A 21613-nucleotide genomic window follows, 5' to 3' on the forward strand; every position below is an offset into this window, starting at 1 on the left:
GAACTTTCAGGTTGGTCAATCTGCCATCTCTTTTGGAAGTTAATCTCGGATTTGATGGATATGAAGGACCTCGCCACCATTTAATGCAACTTCTCGAAAAACCTCAGTCATGTTCAGAAGCTTACTATAGGGAATCGGCGCCTGAAGGCAAGTTTTCTTGCTGGGACTGGGAGGGCATTCAGAGAGCGGGTCACTATTAAGAAGCTAGCTAGCTTCTGTTGTCTATTAGAAAGTGAGGTGGAAGAATGTCTGGAATTATATTACAAGTTGCCAGACCTTCGCGAGATAACTCAAATATTAGCACATTGCTTCTCCAAGTCTGCTACAACCTCTATGATAATTTTTCTCAATATGAACTTCATTGAGGGATCACCAGGAAAATATGCTAATGATGGTGGTGGTAGATAGATTTACTAAATTTGCTCGCTTCATTGGCCTTACAATTGTTCCTAGCTTTTGTTTATAAATTATATGGGATGCCGATTGTCAAATACAGTCACCAGTGATCGGGGAGTGATATTTGTTAACAAATTCCGGCAAGAATTGTTCAAACTTCAGGCTATTGGGTTGCAGCTCTCTACCCCTTATCACCCTGAATCTGATGGATAAACAGATTTAGTGAAGAGTTATGCAAAATACTGCAGTAAGCACTATGCTGGCTAATATGCGAACTTCCTCAACTCCAAGTTAACACAAAATACTGCAGTAGAAAATATGAACTTTTCACTTTAGAAATGTAACAATAATAAAGAAAATTTCCGAGAATAAAAGAATTATATTGATTTAATAAATTAATATTTAAGTTGTTTAAAATAGATAAAATTAAATCAATAATTGAAAATAAAAATTTAAATATTAACAAGAAATATAATTATAATTCTGTCAAAAAAAAAATTATTCATTCCAGATACAAAATCTCCAACCCTCTCCATTGTGCAGTTTTTGAGAAGCGGGATAGGCTTCCTTGGAGGTAGAATATGCCCAAACCCATAAATTAGGCTTCATGGATTTCGATTTTAAAATCTTCTTGTTAAGCACCTATCCTCTTCACGCCTTTGGATGTCCTTGGCTCCTCCTTCGTCAGCATTCTTGGTGCAATGGCCATGGCCATAAGCTCTTGGAAGAGTAACTTACATGCATAAGGAATGTGAATCTGCATATACAATTATTATTGGTCCATTAAGGAAACAATGACATGCAAGATTCGGCATTATGAATTATTACACAATATGGCCAAAAAAATTTTACCTGAACGATGTCAGTTTTGTTCTTGCAGCCTCTGCACTCGAAAGAATTCTTCTTCAGATTTGCAATAGCTATCAACCCACATCTCTCACACACATGGACCCTATATGCATCGCTTTGATCGAACAACCTCTCCTTGAGAAAGTGAGCGGCACCATGAGCAATCATACAATCACGTTCCATTTCACCAAACCTAAGCCCACCATCACGAGACCGTCCCTCAGCAGGCTGCCTTGTGAGTATCTGTACAGGTCCCCGCCCACGAGAATGTATCTTATCATCAACCATGTGCTTCAATCTTTGGTAATAAGTGGGGCCTAGGAATATCATATCATTGAGCCGCCTGCCAGTGTGTCCATTATACATTGTCTCAAAACCACGCATTTGATACCCACATTTGTGAAGAGCTTTGCTAATATTGTCCACCTAATATCAAATAAGAATAAAAGATCAGAATTTTCAAATCGATTTGCAACAAGCAGCAGAAAAAAAGAAAAAATTAGGGGCGTTTAGTACTTACGGTGACATCTGTGAAAGGTGTGGCATCACCCTCCTGTCCCATGTAAGCTGCAACCTTCCCCATGATACACTCGATAAGTTGACCTATAGTCATTCGAGAAGGAATAGCATGTGGATTCATAATGATATCAGGGGTGATGCCTTCCACTGTCCATGGCATATCTTCCTGTGTGTAAGTCATGCCCACTGTTCCTTTCTGACCATGTCTACTGCTAAATTTGTCTCCAATCTGGGGTATTCGAACAGATCTCACCCTCACTTTCACAAACCTCAACCCGTCCGCATTTGTAGTCAGTAAAACCTACAAAAAGAGATAATTGATTAGGCACACACAAATTTAGGACACCAAACTATAATTAAAGAGCACACTTCAATCATGCAAAATCTTGTCTATTACAGAGGTTTTTTGGATCAATCATACCATGGAAAATGCAGGAACAACCTTATATAAAGCCAAATACAAAAAATAATGTAAAATTAATCAAAGCTCACTTGATCCACAATCCCTGTTTCACTGTGACGTAAGCTAATGCTATGATCATGTCTTGTATAACGTGATGCCTGACCCTGGGCTTCATCCTGAGCAACAGGTGTTGTCTTTCCAATGATCACATCCTCACCAGAGACTCTTGTGCCCTAAGAAACAAAGATAAATTAATTTCAAGGAAAATATTTCTCATTAGTTCTCCAAGCTACCAAGAGAAAACATGGAAGTAACATTATACTGAATACTTACAGGAGGTGCAAGACCATCATCATCCAATTTATCATAAGAACCATGCCGCATGCCCTGTAAAAATGAGTTCCAATAATAACCCAATATTTTCATTGGTAGTGAATAAAAGCAGTATTCAGAACAATGACCTTACCATGGTATTAGATCTATCTGGACGCCCGAAATCTTCTTTCACAAGAGTCCCCATCTTTTTCTCCTCATCCCTGTAAGCACGAAGTTAACAAGTGAAAACCAAGAAAAAATGAGAACAAAGTAACAATCAAATGGTATATGCATAGAGGTCTTAGTAATAAGCTTACCTATATGAACGAAAGAAAAGTGAACGAAAGAACCCACGATCAATTGATGATTGATTCAGAATAACAGAGTCTTCTTGGTTGTACCCAGAATAACAAGCGATTGCAACAATAGCATTCTAACATATAGCAAGAAAGATAAATATGATAAACTTTATATTGTAGGGAGAAAAAATAAAATAAAATAAACTTGTTAATACACTCACGATGCCTGCAGGAAGCTGCCTAAAGTGAAGATGCTCCATGGCTCGTGTAGTAACGAGTGGTTTTTGAGGATAATAAAGAACATAGGCCAAAGTATCCTGAGGTAAATAAAGAAAAATGATCAATCATGATGGACCCCTATCCATGAAATGGTGGAAAAACTTACAGTTACAATAACAGGAATCAATCATACCATACGAAATTGGTAGTTTGTGACATAGATTCCCATGGCTTGCTTACCCATAGCAGACTGATATGTATTACGGGGGGACTAAAAGCGGCAACAACAAAGTGAGACGGAATTAAAATAGAAGCACACTTGATTCAACATAGCCACAAGCTGGACAAAATTTACCTGATTATGATCAGGAAATGGTATAATTGAAGCACAAACACCCAAAATCAAGGATGGATGGATCTCACAATGTGTATATGTAGCAGAATAGGCCTCTTCTGGATGAATTCTTGCTTGTACAAGATCCTGAAACAAGTTTTGTTGCAGTTAAACATCTTCAGAAAGGCATATTAATAGCCAGTTGGTTAATAAAATGCATCAAAATATGTTTTGACAAATTAAAACTATGTTACTCACATTAATGGTCATAGAAATCATTGTGGTCTCTTCTTCTTCTGTGTCAATATATTCAATAAATCCCTTTGCTATAAGATCATGCCAATCTTCTGGGGATTCCTGAAAGATACATAGAATAGTTTTGATTTAAGACCATTTAATGATAACAGATTAGTAAAGAAAAAGCATACAGAAACTTCTAACTCTCTCACCCTTTGCTGCAGTGCCTGAATGTCTCTCTTCTTTATGAGAAGCCTTTGTTTTTCCACAATGAATAGCGGACGACTGCAACGTCCATAGTCAGTATATATACGTAACTCTCTCAAACGAATATCTCTAACAACCCCAACTTCAGTATTGACATCAACCTGCACATTTATGCACAAATCCCTGTTAAAGTTTCATATCACAATTGTTCCTTTCAAAATGTAAAAAAAATTGCTTTCAACATATAAAAAAAAATCGCCTTCAACATAGTGATGCCTGTAAATGATTAATCTCATGGACCTCTATAAAAGCACATATGATAAATAATCAAGCAAAAAATTATGTGAATTACATGTAACAATCATAGCAGTACATGTCTGGATGAAGAAATTATTTAGCCCAATAGGCCACGCCACCAACTATTAAAATTGAGTCCTTTTAACAGATACTTGTGTGATGAAACTGGAAGACCTGAACGTGTTAATCAAAACATGTCAAGCTGCAGCTAAGACACTAAGAGGATTACAAAATGCACTGATGTGCAATGACTTGTACAGAGCTAATTCATTCTTCACTTACTTAGAATAGCTATTTTGGGCATTACATATTCCACTAAATGGAGGAAATGACTAGAGGCTGAACAGTAGTTTTATCATTTTGATGGAATTACTAGATGAAATAGCCAATAATTAGACAGAATGTTTCTACATTCTAGATCACACCACTGTATTTTTTGTACGTGCTCATCAGGATCGATATAGTTGGTAGATTTCAACAACTATTTTTGCAATTTAACCTATGAAAGTTTGCTTAAATCTACCAAAATGGTATACTGACCCGTCTCCTTAATTTTCTCAATGTTTTCACCAACATATCTGGATCACGATGGATACCAACCCAGCAACCGTTTACAAAAATTTTGGTAGCTTGAGGAATAACTGCTGGAGAAATTTCCTACAACCAAGAAAAATTTCCAAAAGTCAAGGGAAAGTTTGAAATAAAGGAAAATCAAAAGGCAAATAGAAAACACCATCCAGTGCCACAAAACTCAAAAGTATAAACCTCGAAATTCTCAGTTCCCCATTCTTCTAAAAATTCCAAAATAGGGTAGGCAGCTGATCCAACTGTTATGTAAACCATTAAAGCGAGGTTCTTTACCAATCCACAAGCCTGACATAAAAAACAAAATTAACTGTAGAAAGTACCACACAGTCAATTAAGACAACTTATACTCAGAATTTTAGCTGTAAAGCACTCACTTGTCCTTCAGGTGTTTCAGCGGGACACATCATTCCCCACTGTGAATTGTGCAACTGCCTGGGTTTGGCCAATTTTCCTGATAAATTAAATTGAATCATAAAAGGGGGCGGGAAAAGAAAAGAAAAGAATTAACAACAAGTAGATGCAAAGGAGAAAATACTTCTCCAAATGCAAGAATGCTAATTTATACACAACCCTGTCTCCAGAACTAAGAAAATCATTGGTCATATATAGACACAAGAAATTTACCTTCACGCCCTATTGGAGAATTTAATCTTCGCAAATGAGACAGTGTAGAGGAATAGGTTAGACGATTTAACACCTAAGAAAAGGATGACATATGATCATTAAAAAACTGAAATATTATTTGTAAAATTTCAAAAAGCATAAATCTGGAAGCAAAGACAATCCTCAGGTACTATAGGTTTGTAGGAATATCATCTCAAACCTGTGATACTCCAGCCCTTGTACCAGCTGCATTTGCTTGACCCCAGTTGCCAGTTGCAAGAGAGTATTTCAGACCACTGGTGATGGTTTTTGCTTTGATCGCAAATTGCAGGTTAACATCCTTTCCGTTATCCACACACTAAACCATGCATGAGCATTATAAGGAAAAAAAAATCATAAAATAATAAGGTTAAAAAAAAAGTTCACATAAAGAACCTTCTGCACATAGCCTCTGACATCTCTCGTTAACTTTCTAAATAGCTGCATGTATACAAACAACAATTAAACTTTAGAAAGAAGACACAAAAGAAAAAAAAAAAAACACTTCCCATTTGTATTATGAACAGATACCTATAATACCACATAAAGCAAAAACATACCATTCTGAACAGGCCTCCAAGTAAAGGACCAGCAAGGTCCAGCCTCTTGTTGCCATAATGATCCCTATCATCTTCAGCCCTCCGGCCAAGTGCACAAAGTAGAAGCCGATTAATAATATATCTGGAAGAGGCAACAAAAAATTATGGAACTCTACAACTATTCAGAAAAAAAAAAACCATTATAAAAATGCAATTGAAGCAAATGCAAACTTACCCAAAATAATACGCTTTCTTTGTTTCACAATAATCTCCTGTACCAACATGAGGAAGCATTTCTTTTTGAAGGATCTCTTTGGCATACCTGCAAGGAGAACACGCAGAAATTTATCCAGAAGCCTACAAAAGTTCATATAAGACTTTTATAACCTACATAAAATTGCCATAACAACACATACTTAATCCTCTTTTCCTTAGTAACACCTACAGTAGCTCCTCTCTTTCCTATGTAGTCCAGCGCAACCTGCAGTATACATGAAAGTAATGTCAGAATGTCAGTGAGTTCAAGAGGTGTATAAACAAACAAAAAGCAGATTGACCTTAGGTAGCTGGGACAATGAATAAGTCAACTATAAGTAGACCAAGCAACATAGTTATGCACATCTGTCAACAACAAAATGAAAGACACCAAACCATCTCATGAACAATGAACTGAAAGTATGATATAGATATTGTCTTGAATGTGCAACCAGGGAAAAAAATGGTATTCACTTAGAAAGCCAGCAAAGGAGAACTTCACTGATTAGATTCATAAAGGAAAACCTAAACACTAAATTTATCAAATGCAACCACAGAACACTGACAGAGGATACTATCCAAGAAACAAGAAGAGAGTTTTTAGTGTGTACAAGAATTTATAGAATAAAGTGGACGGAGGGCAAAATACAGGAGAAATGCTTGTCTTACTGTTATTAAAAGAACCTCAGATCAAGTATATAACTTCTATCACCCAAGTAAAGAAAATTTTCAATTTGGTAACAAAGATACCTGTTGGTTTTGAATGACAAATGCTTCCTCCAGGGAAGGCCGGAGCAACTCCATCATTTGAGTATCCTCGAAATCATAGCATATGTGCTCTAATATATCTTTGTCAGCAACAAACCCCAAGGCCCGGAATACTATAATGATAGGAATTTCAGTTCGAATGTATGGAAGTGTAGCACGAATATACTGCCCAGAAGAGCCCTGACATAATATCAACGAAAAACAGCCTCACAGTCACTCATAAGACATGTAAAAACTAATTACCTCTTATATAATGAAAAAATATTGATCAATCAAATCTAGCAAAAAAGCACACCAAATCAACAAAATAGTTCTCATTACCCCTTTGGCACTAGTCCGAGAAAGCATCCGCACAAACATAGTGCTGGGCGGTCTATTTTGTGACTCTGCCATAGACCGAACTTCTGCCACATAGGCATACTTGTTAGGCTGCCTCTTTTTGAACACATAGACATGATTGGTGCTCATCTTCTCTTGAGCAATTAGAACCTTTTCACTACCGTTGATAATAAAATATCCACCTTGATCAAAAGGACACTCCCCAAGCTCTGTCAAATCCTTCTCTGAGTTATTATATAACGTGCAATAACTTGACCGAAGCATTATAGGGACCTGACAAAGTACCAGCATTAGATAAATCACTTCTCAGACAAAAATCATTCGTTGGATAACATAGTTCAAATAACACACCTTCCCGATGAAAACTTTAGTGAAATCTTGGGTTTCAGTGACTTCTTCACAGTCATGCCCTTTTTTTATAACTCTCTTTTTGACATCCACATACAACGGGGCAGAGTAAGTCAGATTCCTCAATCTCGCAGCTTTGGGAAACAAGGTAGCAGTTTCCCCATCGGATTCAGTCATCATAGGCTTACTCAAATATATCTGACCAAAGCTGATTTTATAGATGGTCTGCAGGAAAAACCCAAACGTATTCATCAATCATTTTAAAACTTCATTCGAAGTGAAAATAATCAGATTAACCTACTAAGCTATTAATATTCCATTTCCACACAATTAATTAATCTCAACTCAGAATCCTCCAGAAAATTAGTTATTCTTTTGGTCCTTAAAACTTGAATTAACTAGCTCCAAAAGTTGAATTTACAACCCATGTAAGTTTTTTTATTTTTTTTTTAAATTAATGACCTCTGCAATATCAGACTGGTGTCCAGGGTTATGTTGTGATTCGGGGCGAATCTCGATGTCCGCCGATTCATCAACAATTTCTTGCATAGTATTCTGGATAAATTCATCGAAGGAATCGAGTTGTTGGCGAACCAAACCCTTCTCTTCGAAATAAGCTGAAATAACAGCCCACGCATCCTCCTGCGTGATCTCCTCGTCGCCTTCATTATCCTCCTGTGTGTCATGGGCGTAGCCGAACTCTTCTTCGACATCCATTTAAATTGAAAAACAAAAACCCTGGTACACAGAGAAAGCGTAATCGATTATGGAGGTTTTGTTTGCAGTTTTGGTGCAAAAGCGAGTTCAAAGAGAACGCTAACAGTTTTTTAATTTTTATATTTGGATTTGCGGGAATCTAAAAGGCGGCGTAATGTTGGTAATACAACTCAATTTTGGGCTGCTGGTCTAATTTAGGCCCAAAAATGGTTGTTGTTAAGTAACCCAATGGGCCAAAGGGCTCACTGTCTTTTAGAATTTAATATGTTTATAAATAAATTATGTTATTCATAGTTTTAGCTTATTTAGGGAGGTGAAATTACAAAAATATCAAACTGTATGAAAAGACATGAAATGTGCATGATTTAATTCTTCTTTACTAATACATCAAGTTTTGAATATCTAATTAAATTTTCAGATAATGTGTCATCATGTTATTTGATATTATTTTGTTCTTAATTTTAAAAACCCAGATAATGTGTGTTACTTTATTATTAATTCAAAATTATCTATTCATATGATAACATATAATTTGAGTATACAATTGTATATTCAAAACTACAGATAGTTTTATTGTTAAATAGAATTGCCTAATTTAGGGTTAGTAACATTGCACATTTAATTCCTTACATCATAAAAAGCATTACAGGCTAAGAAACATTCCAAGACTAAAAACTTTTGTAGTCACCTAAAATGGCAAGTTCCACTGCCTTTCTTGGATTTTCTTCTTTACAAACAAGACATTGGAAGCCACACCAATCCAACTATAGTTTCTAAGAATCTGTTTTTCAGTAATGCATGTTTAGTAACAGCAAATAAACACATAAGCTTATGCTGTTATTTTACATATTCACATTGTAGGAATGTCTTCACAATTCTGCAATCCCTTCTTCTTTCGACAACACAATCTGCTTGTGACTATTGACAAGCTTATTCAAGCCAATATCATGATATAAATCAGAAAAGCTTGGCTTTTTTTACCAAGCTTATCTTTATATTTTACATATTAGTACACAGTGTAGGACTGTCTTCATGAGATGATTTGTGCATCAGATGGATATTCAATTTTCTGGCTCAGAAAATTGGCTGCAGTCGATTCCCTTGCCTGAAAAAGCCTCGACAAGCTTTGGAAATAACTTAGCAAGCATGATTTTGAAACCCTTCGAAGATTGCTGGAAATTTTCCCCACTGTCTTTGCATCCAAAAGCACAACCTACTGGAGCTCCTTCCATATATGCCTTACAAGCCAATAAAATATGGCTGGCCTGATGGATGAAATGCTCCTCCACAAACGCCTCAAAATGCTGCATCAGTCAAAATTAAACATCACCGACTTATCCAACAAAACATAGCCAAGGGTTCTAAATGGCATAAGTTTCTTTCTATCGGCACTTGCAGCTTCTATTTTTCTAATTTTCAAATGCTAAGCTATATACAATATAAAAATTCAGATGTTGAGGCTAAAATCCATAGGTACATTATTCCTGCTTCTTGCAGCAGCTACAAAAAGGTGGGTAAAATTAAATCTTATCTGGCATCTAAAAACCCTTAATACCACTAGAATTAGTTAAAGAAAATGGTCTATTATTCATTCATTTCTTGTTCTTCCTCCCCTTTTCTCTATTTTCCAAAAAGAAAAGTATCTTGGCAAATTCCAGCAATCATCTTTTATATGATATTTCAATGATGGAAAAAAGTAACTAAAAACATGGAAAAAAGTAACTAAAAACATGAAAATTTTAATAGCAACATTGAAAATAAAAAATGCAGTTCTAAATATGTAGGTTCCGATATTAGGACCATACCTTGGGTGGCCCGCGCAGGAGGTAAAGCATTGACTTGCAAGTATTAAGGAATGCATTCTCATTGTAGCTCACTGAGTTTTTCTCTCCTTCAGCTCTTCCCATCTGCTCATCGTACCCAGCCTCATTGAAGTAAGGTTTCTCATTGAGTACAAGAGCCAGAAGGGAGAGAAGAACTTGAAGAATGGTGGAGTTTTCTGGATTCCATACTTCAGTGCCTGTCCCAGTCCAAGTATTGAGAAGGCTGAGGCAGACCTTCCCAGACTCATACAAATTAGGGTTGACACGGAGTCCGCCAGAATGGTAATGCACCAACTGCATAAACATTTTCAGATAACAGCTTAAGTTTAACAGTCATTTTAATGAGTATATTTCTACATATGGATGATTACAGACTTTTCTTTTAATTAACAGTGAAACTTGGGAAGGTAAATTTACAGTATATTCTAATTTTCTACAACTCAGAGAAAGATAATGATAAAAAAACACAACAGTCTTTGCACTGTTGAAATAGGCATATCAAAAGCACCATTCATTATTTACCCATGAATTCAGTGACAAGCACATGAAAAAGTTGGATGTAAAACTTACAGGTGGCTCTTGAGGATAATCTGGAGGAAGGAATATATCAAAGAAGAAAAGGCCATCATGGTATGGAGTTGCAGGTGCACCAATTATGGCCGCTCGCAAGAGGTCCATCCTCTCTTCGTAGATGCGAACATAGGTTGTCTCTGATCAATAAACCAAAGACTTGTAAGACAGAGCCAGACAGGAAGATTTTGACATCTCTTAGCATTTCTGAAGCTTTTAGCTAACAAAATTATAGTAGAATTTATTGTGTAGAACTGGTATTATTTCTTCAATTTAAATATTTTCCTCTGCAATTATTTTGCTTTAACAACATTGCTAGACTGCATCAAGGTGAGGGGATCTTGTTTATTTCTTTTCCTCTCTTCCCCATACCCCTTTGCCCAGCTTTTTCTGATAGTTAATCACTGTCACATTTTCCAGAGTAGAACTAGACTGATTTGGTTTTTTGACACCATATATAAAGAAATAATGATAGTAATCAAGTGGAAGTAATCATCTCTGATCATCCATTTTTCCTAAAACAACAATAATTATGTTTCTCAGGAATTCTTCTTCTCCATTCTGTAGTTTTTCAGGGAAAGGGAGGATTTTTTATAGAAGAAACAGAAGAAATGTTAAAATAAATAAAAGTAAGGAGGTAAATAATGTGTCGGTCATTATTGCAGGAGAGGGCTTAAGAATGTAGCTGATACCAACTAGGTATCTTATCATATTCTTTCTTTCAAATTTTATGCAGTTATTTTCGATTTGATTTAGCTATAAAGTAACCAAAAATGTCAACTTATCTCCATGAAGCAAACAGTGAATGGTGAATTTACTACTTTTTAAGAGAAAATGGAAAAAGAAAATACTTTATCAAATAAAACACAGTAGAAAATAACAAAATAAGATAAGGGCTAACCAGGAAGATTTGCCTCTAGAATGCTCCATTCTTGCTGAACTTTCTTCATCCAGGATCTTTTCACCTATAAAGGAAACAAAGTAGATAAGACAAGGGATTAACTTGATGGTTTTGAGTATGTCAATTGGTAAGTTAATCAGATACTGAGTTATGTTTCTAACCTGAGACGGTGCTAAACCTTTGCTGGTGTTGAAAAAGTGGTGGTCTGAGCTATCACTAACTATATCAAACTGCCTAAATTGATATGGGTTCTGGCAGGCTGTTGAAAGTTTAAAACCATCTTTCTCCTGATTATCCTCAACTTCCTCACATAATTCAGTCTGCCCAAATGTTTGCATCTCACTAAGATGGGGCTCACTGCAGTTATTACAAGTTTTAGATTTTTCTTTCTCAAGGAGAAGCTCAGATTCATTTGTGTTGCCAGATATATGACCAGATGATGCTGGGCATGACAGAGGTGTGGAAAAACGGACCACAAACAGGCTTGTTGCAATGCTTGTGAAAAATCCAACGGCAGCTTGAGGAAGAAAAAAGGAACTAGACTCACATGGGTACTTTTTGCAATTTTCACCAACGCCATCAAAATTAGGCAAATTCTGAAGATAAAAAACAGCAGTTATTCAGTTTGTTAGGTGACAAAAATGCAGATAATACAAGCTTATCTGCAAGCCACTTTTGAACTACCAGAAAATGCAAAGTAGTTATGCATAAGAAAATCTAGTTGGTAATTATTTTATGATCTTTCATTTGAAGTTAAGCTAACAATACTTGATATTTATAAGGGTTAGGTTAAAGGGACTGCTTTCATGATCCGTTTATATCAACATGTTTCTATTAGCAACTTTGAATCCAACTTTAAAGAATTAACAATGGGTGAGATTGCAGAAAGGTTCTAGATTTTATATATATATATATATATAGAGAGAGAGAGAGAGAGAGTCCCTGAATTGTATCCTGTACCATTTATAAAATAAAATTTAATCAGAATGCCTCAATCATATCAAGACTCATTATTTTAAAAGTAAAGTTATGCTTATTGTTTAAAAGAAAGTTGTCATTTGTCAATTCATTCAATCCATTAATTTTCACCAAATTATTACTAGAGGTTCCCCCTACATTCTGATAAGTGACGGACCTACCAACTTCTTTTCAAAATATTGAAGCAGTCAAATTAGAAGTTGACCACCATTTTCTATGAACATATGTGTGTGGGTGTTTGTGTCACAAAGAATAAGAAAATTATTTTACCTTTCCTTTCTGTTTGTCATGTATCTCTTGATTCAGTTCCTCATCAGTTTCTTCAGGGGGCACATGAGTTGTAGCTGAACCTTCATATTTATCAATCCCATATATCTCATTAGGTGCAACCTGTTACAATGTCAATTATAAATTTAAGGATGCTGAACTTCTAACCAACACTACCGAGGGATACAAAAACTAGAATACATGGTAAACCAAAAACAGATTTCTTAAGTGGCTTCCATAGGATAAATGAAATAAAACCATAACAATTATGCCCAGTAATGCAGTTATCATACAAGTTTGAAGGTTATTGTAAGGTTGGATCATAAAGTAGACTGACAAGGGACGGCTGGGGCACCTATTGCATATTTTCTACAAGGGAGAGCAACAAATCATTTGTGAGCCAAACTCAATAGGAGTCTCAACTAACAATTTTTAGGTCAAAATCCATTCCTCAGGAAATATACTTAGCACAGCCACAGGCAACCCTTAAAATAGGGGCTTGATGGGCAGAATAACCCAGAGATTATTTTAATTTTGAAAAAACATGTGCGCATGCAAGTGTTCATCTATTGGTGCATAAAAGCACCACCCATTGAAAGATGCCTGTCATGGAGTCGTAGGAGCTGGAGACTTCTTTCCTACTATAATGCCAAAAAAGGTGAAAGAATCCTTCAATGTTAAAACAACAAAGTATTGATCAGCAATATTTACAAACTAAAATTAATTCACATGGAAAATTGAATCAATTACAGCCATTCAATTATACATCAAAATATGCAATATCAGGTCTATAAGAACTCCTGTGTGAGATACTTTACAGAAGAATTTCCTAACACCTAATCATGGAGTCAACTGCACACAGCACTAGGCCATGGCCAATTTCAAAGCCTCATAATAAGGTCTCTGTCAACTAGTGGAACGGAAAGTATAGTCCACAAAAATTAATTAATTAATAAAGTTTTAAAAAACTGACTGCATACAAGTTCAATTAAACATTAAGGACAGACAATTTTTCATACCTTGGTAGTACAGCCGGCAGCCCATGTCACCTCCACAGAACCACCTTTGAAGCCTGTGACAATGCCAATGCAAGAAAGGTAACCCTTATCAGGGCAATCATTCTTATCCCAACCATAGTTTTGGCCTTCCATAATGGCCCCTTTAACCATGCCAATTTCAGTGCTTTTCTGGTCATTATCAGCTTGATTAGTGAACTGGTTATGGACCAACCTAAACACAACGTCCCCATAACAGTAGGAGAAATCTGGGTGCTCAATGAGTTCATAGGCACTCAGAGTTTCCTCCATCTGATCTCCAATGGGGTCAGTTGCTTGATTCATGGCCTTAGCTTTCCATTGTACCTTTACAGTCTTTTCCTTAGCATCAACACCCTGCACTACCCCCCATCTGTGACTATTAGAAACATGTGGATCATCACAAATGCCCTTTTCCAGTACAAACTGTTCAGGCAAAAATTCATGAGCATTCACAACACTAATAGGAAGCAGCATGGTAGACTCTACTCCCAAAGAACAGCTACCATCCTGCCAAGCCACATCAACCTTGGTCTTTTTCCCAATGATAGCAAAAATTTCTGCCACAGTAAAACTAAGGTTTCTTCTTTTCACCCGTCTTTCAAATTTCGTATTATGACAAGCAGAAGAGCTGACAGAAAAAGGTTCCAAAATACCTTTGCAATCAGCAGCTGGAAGCATACACCAGTCGCCAAGCTGCCAGTTTGCGTGGGAGAAACCTGACAACAAGGTCAAGTTTTCTGAGTCCTGTATATGTGAGGGAGAAGGCAAACTAAAATCACAGCCAGTGAGAACTGAAGCAAGCCAATCCACATACACCAGACCCGCATCTACCTTAGAAACAGTTCCCTCAACATGATTTTCCTTCAAGGTACCACATAACCATCCAACTGATTTGGAAGCATTGGAAATTTTAAGCTGCACTCTTTGTCCAGGATAGTATGGAAACTGTGAATCTTCAAAAAAGTTGTTCGTGGAAACAGGTAAGAGCTTCTCTTGATCCATGGCAGAGACCGCACACTTTGTCCCATCGTCAAAGATGACAGTAACATAGTCAATCACTTTGTCCACCCTTCCTAGCCATGCACCTTGGACCACATAATCCCCGGCTGAAATGGAGTGGATCCTTAAAATTTTTTTGGAACTTACTTCTTTCATTACATGCCCATGCATGTTCTCGAGATCTACAAGGATGTCAACATTAATTACTCTGCCCATCTGTCCAGATGGATCTGTGACAGAGCACACAAGATCCCCATGTATAAATCCCCTGTCGAACGACAGAAATTCATCAATTTTCCCTATGCTTTCCTCCAAGCTGGTCAATATGCTACTAGCATGCCCACCATACAAAGTATCAGATTCCTCTTGCCCAACGCTACTCCCACTCTCACTGAAACTCTCCCAATCAAAGTCACTAAATAGCCTATCCATATTGAAATGCCTAACAAAAAGATGTTTATACATCTTAGATTACATAGATAACATAATTAGAGTGAAAAGAAAGAAGGTAACAATGGAGGAAACTTTAATTGCATAACTCATTAATCAACATTTCTCACCTCTGTCACCAGTGCAGATGAAATCAGATCAATGTTTTCTGTTCTGGAATCTGTTCCAATACTTCACTATTCTCTACTCAGTATTAGAGCAGGAATTTTCCCAGAAACAATGTCTTAATAGAAAGCACATAACCTGTATGGAAATTCCAATTTTAATAAGAGAAAGACCAAAATGTAAGAGCAATCATATACTAACATTCACTTCATTACATTGAGTAACTTAGGTTGAATAATAGAATGTTTTAAGTACAACCCAGCAAAAAAAATAATTACATAGCAGGTTGAAGAGAGGTACCATCAACTTTGCACCCTCTTGAAGGAATTGAATCTTCCAATGCTGACGCGAATTAAGTCCTCAAAGCGTGTTGCTATAAGGGTCTAGTTGATATCAATTCAAAAGATGGTTCAGCAATGACTATTAGTAATAATCGTTTGCCAAGAACTTAAATAATAGATCTTCCAATTGATAAGCCGATATATCAAACTTGATAATTTGACCCCAAAAACTGGAGATATAATGCCAAAGGAGATTTGCCCCTGCAGGGATTAACTGGAGTCAAATAAGGACTCCAAATGCCAAAGGAGATTTGCCCAAAATGGACAGAAGTTTCACTTGATGAAACTTCAAAAGGAGACTTCCCAATTGCAAAAGTATCAAAGAGCTACAACTGCAAGATGGGATTGTTCCACTGGTCAGACTGAAACTCTGGGTGCTGAAGGAGAACTGCCTTGCAGTGAGGTTGAGTTCCAAACAAATGATGAATTTCCAAGAAAAACGGTTTCTCCCCACTTAACCACTGCCAAAGAAGGTCATCCAATCAAAGGAAATCTAAAATTGATTTTGCAAAATAAGATTTTCCCCACAAAGCTGAATGTTTCAAATTTATATAGCCAAAATCTGAAGATTTTGGTTACTGTAAATAACCGAATTATATTGCCAAAGGAGATTTGCCCTCAAAATGAAGCCAAAGTTTCTGTCAGGGGATGCACTGAGAAAGGAGACTGCATAACAAATTCAATTGAGTATCAGAAAATTTTAAGATTAATCCAACCAACACAATCAATCCGCAGCATGTCTAACAACCTGATTAAAATAAAGCTTGGCCATGTCTTGTATGATCAATCAGAAAGAGTGAACCTCTCTAACCCATAAAGCATCTTCGTCAGATCTGCAACTGCAACAACAATTAATCTCAATATTGTTCTAAAACTGTTTAATATCAACAGAATATAGAGAGGGGTGAATATGAGAATGCAATTTTAACCACTGAAATTCCTGCAACCATTCTTGCGCAAATATACTTGGTACAGAAACAGGATAGTGATTTACCCTTAAACTTACTCATAGACTTTCCTACCAATGAAGAGAATCAAAGCTATATGAATATGCATTAAAGTAAATTCAACATAATTATTAGCATAAAGATTTGAACTTTCTTGAAGCTCTTTTTGGGTAATGTATTTTCATGTTGAGCAAGACATTCATAAACAATCAATATGCATTGCAGGGATGTTAAATTTCACATCCAAGACATTACTTTACCACAAAACCACCAACTAGGAAAAAAAAGAACAGAAATACATGTTCAAATTGCATCCTCCATATATTCATGTACAGAATTTTTACCTACAAACTTCCACTCCAAATACTATATCTTTTAAAAACATCACTTTTAGTAATCCTAAATAACTTGCTGAAAGCAGTCTGTAAGATTAGACAAAACTGATAACATACTGACTAAATTACACGAAGGGCAATAAACTAATAAACGTTAAATTAGAAAAACAGAGATTTAAATCAAGGTGCGTACAAATTTGTAGCAGAAAGCACCACAGAGACTACATAAGTTGTTGATCAAAGGGAGTCGACCCAGAACAGAAGATGGTGATAACATCTCATTTCCAAGATTTTTTTTTCACTCTCTTGCACTTTTTTGACAGCCAAGAAACAGGACGACGACAGGAAAGGATTAAAAAGAAGAGGTAGGAAATTCAGAGAGGTAGAGTTCCACCCTGAATGTCACCCATCAAGCCATTGACGGAGCTTGAAAACATTGCACACGTACACAGAACTTTGCTCTCTCTATTGTCGTTGTTGTTTGGCAGATGGCTTTGTATTGCTTGCTATGTTCAGTGGAGTGCTTTCACATCACCGCTGGATATAACAGAAACAGACTTATGTATACAATTTTTACCGGGAAGAATATCCCAACGGCATCAGTCAAATACTGTACTCAAACCTAGACTTCCATTCCTTAAAAAGTCCGTTTCTAATAATAAAATTACCTGTATAAATAATTTTTTATTAATTTATTCATTTCATTCAAAAGCATAAATAAAGTCAAGATTTTTAATAAATTTGTTAGAGAATGTTTGATATTTCCAAAAAAAAGACACTTTGTAGACTTAGCATATAAGTGTCATTTTAATCAATTCAATAGAAAAAACTTTACAATAAATAATTGTGCCTACATCATATTATATTATTGGTCAAAAGACTAATTTCCACCTAAAGTTTGAAGAAATGACAAATTCTTATATTTTATTTCAAAAACCTAAACTTTTACACATTATCTATTTTTATTACTTAGTTTCATTAAGTGAAATGGTAGAAAAATTATTTTTTATGGATTTTATCTTTTTATCTTTTATTAATTTTTTAAATTCCTTTTTAAAAAATGTTGAAGGTATTAATGAAAATTTTTATGGATTTTTGGAAATTCATAAAAAGTTAAGAGGTGTTTTAAAAGTTTTAAATTTCAATATACTCTTCAATAATTTCAAAAGTTGTTATACCTCACAGAATTGACAAAAATACAACAATTTAAAATTGATTATATTTTTAATAATCTAAATAATAAATTTATAAACTAATAATGATATATTGATAATTTAACATTTATGTCGAGTGTTACTAATAGTTTTGTAATTTCAATAATAAAACAAAATAATCATTACCAGAAAAACTTAATAAATTTACTAACAAAGATGATTGATAGGTGAGAATTTGATTTTTTGAAATTTAAAGAGTGAGAACTGTGGTTTTATCAAACCTTGGGTGGGAAATAGTCACTTGGCTTTTGTAATTTTCTTTATTTCAATTTTATTCAAATAAGTGGAAAACATTATAAAGAGAATAATAAAGCAGTTGCTTGATTTCATCATTTACACTTTGGAATACACATCTTCTGTTTAGAGGCAAATATGATTCTGCAAACCTCTGCTTCCTCAGAGGAAGAGCACACGGCATGAAATATCAAATACTTACCAATTGCTGCACATTAATTTGATCCATGTGTCAACAACCCACAACACCAAAATCACAAATTCAATCGCAAGCTCAAATGAAATGGGTTTATTTTTTTGTGGCCACCATTATCAAAAGCATTCAATACTGTCAGCTGCCCTTTTTCTAAGGAAATTCTCGTGATGGTCTTCACATGTTCAGCTCATTGCACCATAATTTGTCTCAAAATGTTTCAGAAAAGAACCAGAATATGCAAAGGCATCACTTCTCAGATTCTTCCTTGCAGCCCACGCATTACCAGTGTTGTTGAAAGACTGATGAAAACAATAGCAACAAAAAATACTTCCAAATCTGCTAAATCAGAAATTGCTTTCTGGGATCAGCTTTATTCCACAATTTGTTTGTTAATTTATTTATGCCAATCGAATGCTGCCAGATGTACCTCCATCGACATTGGGGCCATTTTACAGAGATATTTTAGGAATCGAACTATTTGTTGCCCATCAGAATGATGTGGAAGAGGCCAATAAGTTGATTAATTAGATAACTGGAAAGTGAAATAAGTTTGTTCTTTATTCAGGCACCATCTTTAAAAGAGTGATGAAGTCTAACACCACTAACACACATTATATAGTTGAAATTACATTTATAACACTAAAAGGTATTGCTTGAAAATGACTAATTCCTAACTATCTTTTCCACTTGATTCTGCAAGTTTTTTTATAATTTTTTTGCCTTTCTTGGTGGACTATAAAGTGCCAGTTCTTCATGTACCTTCCCTGAATGTTGTCCTCATAAATTCTAATGACTCTTTATTAAGTAACCACTGGATCCAAAGCTAAACAAGTCAAACAGTTTCAGATAATGACGGACAAAAACTCGATGCAATAAGAGATAAATTTTAGAATTTCTGACTGTTCTACACAGAATGCAGGAAGATGAAAACAGTTTGTCACTATACGAAACACCAACTGGGCACATGATTCAAACAGTTTATGTTGGATACTGTTGCTTCTTGCATTATTGGGCATGGTGGAATGGTGTGATAGCATTATTTATTTATTTTTTATATTGGACCTTAGAAACATCTTATTAATATTATTTTGATATGTGTTTTTATATTATTAATATTATTTAGTAATACTGAGAGTTTTTCTCTATAAATGGGTTTTGGGTGTAAAAGACGTTTAACCACATGACTTTACGTTGTTATAGATTTGGATACACTTTCGTAAATATATTTTTTTTATTGATTTGATATAAAATTGTGATTAGATTAATTTAGACATCTCACCTTTGAAATTTTCAACATAGTGGACTGTACAAATCTGAGCATATTCAAGATGATCAACATCTAACAGTTACCATAGAGGTTTTTTCTTTTCAAATTTTTTTTGGCTTCAAACATTACAAATTTTGTTAAAGGATTAGTTTTCTGTAAGTAAAATTAAACCCAGTATATGAAAAAAATTTTGTGTGTGTAAAAATCCTGTTAATAAAGGCTTCATATGAGTCATGATAGGCATCATTATAAGAATTCAGCACAGTATGGAGCATAATGAGAAGCAATTAGATAAAGAAATAGTTGGAGAAGCTTAACCGAGGAATATGGACAGAATTTTATTCCACAATGGAAAGACAGTGGAAGAATTGCTCTTTTTCATTCACGAAATTGCCCTCATAACCAAGTTCTGTGCTGCGGTCTACTTGTTTTGACACACAAAAGTGCCTATCTAATTATACTCATCATGACTGACATCTCTTTCTTTCTTCTTTGTGGGCTACTTTAGCTTCAATCGTCAATTGCTTTAATCATATTAAATGATAAATTTAATAGCAGTGTGTGCCTCCATGCCTCAGCTGTTTGTCATCCAGAGAATACCCTTTCTACATATACGGATATTGAAGGGGCCAAATTAGAACACTGCAAACCTTTCTGAAAATGCAAGTACAAGTTTATAGAGTTTTGGCCAATCTGCACAATCATCTTCCTTTTACACAGATGTTTGTCATAGTTTTGGTGACTACCCACTTCATATAATTTCAAAATTTATCACTTTATAGCAATGGTCTCATTACTTTATAGTATAAACTCATATAGAGATCAAGCATGTATGAGCCAGCCTATTTTTCCTAGAATACATGAGAAGACACATTCTAGTTTCTGCATAACACAATACAGATTCTTTCTCCCCCATTCAAAAGTTTTTCAAGACGTCTTCATGAATACCGTGGTTCAAGTCTTACGTAATTTGTAAAGAGAAATCTGCAGTAGGAGTCCACGTCTTAGAAAAACTTTGTATCGTCCCATTGGTTTGTTCGAGATCCAAGTGTATAAAAGGCATTAATGGAAAGGAGAGAAAAGCAGTCTGAATAAAAAATAATGTAGAGGAAACTCAGTCTTGAGCATTATCTTAGTTTAATTCATGAAGCAACCTATAATTTTTGTGTCTTATTACTGACAAAATAAACTTAATTAATCAAATGATCAATGGACTCATAAATCATAATCCACTAACAACAATAAAATGGTCGGAATTAGATACTAATTCTTTAGAAAAATGGTGGAGCTCAACGTGTATTATATATAGTTTAAACAATGACTTTTTCATCAACTCGAGAGCAAAAGCAATATCATCAACTTCTGCTGCATGCATATGCGTAGCAACCATAACCAACCAATATGAAAGATTAGGATTCCATTACATGAACCTGATTCGTTAACATTGATTTGCTCCTTTTAGTTCAACTTGTTCCTTAATCAGATGGTCTCCATACGTAATCACTTCCCCGAATAACTAAATCTGTGGGTAAAATGACATGCACAGAGAGGCAGTAATTAGCAACCGCAAGTTTAATATAGTTTAACCATGCAAAAAGAGAAATCAACAGTCTGCCTGTATCTTTGTTATTTGGAGATGAAGATTTGGTTGGGGCCATAGCCATTGAGGTTTGGTGAA

At 35.3% G+C, this 21613-nt stretch overlaps 2 protein-coding genes across 5 annotated transcripts; both read right to left on the reverse strand.

The window, feature by feature from the left end:
* Positions 1–834: 834 nt before the first annotated feature.
* LOC123192266 (DNA-directed RNA polymerase II subunit RPB2-like) lies at positions 835–8391 on the reverse strand. Its single transcript, XM_044604749.1, has 25 exons — positions 8017–8391; positions 7558–7779; positions 7189–7479; positions 6850–7047; positions 6261–6325; positions 6080–6166; positions 5866–5986; positions 5702–5746; positions 5487–5624; positions 5288–5360; positions 5038–5114; positions 4841–4948; positions 4616–4732; positions 3784–3939; positions 3593–3691; positions 3356–3481; positions 3194–3271; positions 3003–3098; positions 2800–2915; positions 2634–2703; positions 2501–2554; positions 2257–2400; positions 1766–2065; positions 1249–1671; positions 835–1153 (listed from the first exon to the last, which is right to left on the reverse strand). The coding sequence occupies exons 1-25, from the start codon at positions 8269–8271 to the stop codon at positions 1031–1033; spliced, it is 3582 nt and encodes a 1193-aa protein (XP_044460684.1). The 5' UTR covers positions 8272–8391; the 3' UTR covers positions 835–1030.
* Positions 8392–8865: 474 nt separating this feature from the next.
* LOC123193244 (probable ubiquitin-conjugating enzyme E2 24) lies at positions 8866–17677 on the reverse strand. Of its 4 annotated transcripts, XM_044606098.1 has the most exons (12): positions 17218–17677; positions 16491–16581; positions 16332–16408; positions 15702–16203; positions 15407–15539; positions 13830–15288; positions 12814–12933; positions 11727–12161; positions 11566–11629; positions 10665–10804; positions 10077–10388; positions 8866–9575 (listed from the first exon to the last, which is right to left on the reverse strand). In XM_044606098.1, the coding sequence occupies exons 6-12, from the start codon at positions 15276–15278 to the stop codon at positions 9333–9335; spliced, it is 2763 nt and encodes a 920-aa protein (XP_044462033.1). In that variant the 5' UTR covers positions 15279–15288; positions 15407–15539; positions 15702–16203; positions 16332–16408; positions 16491–16581; positions 17218–17677; the 3' UTR covers positions 8866–9332. The 4 variants fall into 4 exon arrangements, with proteins under 4 accessions (XP_044462033.1, XP_044462034.1, XP_044462032.1 ...); XM_044606099.1 differs by having other exon boundaries at positions 15702–16408; positions 16491–16575; XM_044606097.1 differs by having other exon boundaries at positions 15702–16408.
* Between the last annotated feature and the right edge of the window lie 3936 nt (positions 17678–21613).

Source organism: Mangifera indica, chromosome 12 (genome assembly GCF_011075055.1).
Source record: "Mangifera indica cultivar Alphonso chromosome 12, CATAS_Mindica_2.1, whole genome shotgun sequence".
Taxonomy (NCBI): Eukaryota; Viridiplantae; Streptophyta; class Magnoliopsida; order Sapindales; family Anacardiaceae; genus Mangifera; species Mangifera indica.

Excerpts from the sequence above, each read along its gene's own strand:
- LOC123192266 (XM_044604749.1), bottom strand. The coding sequence starts at position 8,271 with ATGGATGTCGAAGAAGAGTTCGGCTACGCCCATGACACACAGGAGGAT. Across the intron at positions 7,780-8,016 it reads ACCAGTCTGATATTGCAGAG|ACCATCTATAAAATCAGCTT; the intron begins GTCATTAATTTA and ends TTTTTCCTGCAG. Across the intron at positions 5,625-5,701 it reads TCAGAGGCTATGTGCAGAAG|TGTGTGGATAACGGAAAGGA; the intron begins GTTCTTTATGTG and ends TGCATGGTTTAG.
- LOC123193244 (XM_044606100.1), bottom strand. The coding sequence starts at position 15,278 with ATGGATAGGCTATTTAGTGACTTTGATTGGGAGAGTTTCAGTGAGAGT. Across the intron at positions 12,162-12,813 it reads ATGACAAACAGAAAGGAAAG|AATTTGCCTAATTTTGATGG; the intron begins GTAAAATAATTT and ends TTTTATCTTCAG. Across the intron at positions 10,805-11,565 it reads TCTAGAGGCAAATCTTCCTG|AGACAACCTATGTTCGCATC; the intron begins GTTAGCCCTTAT and ends TTTATTGATCAG.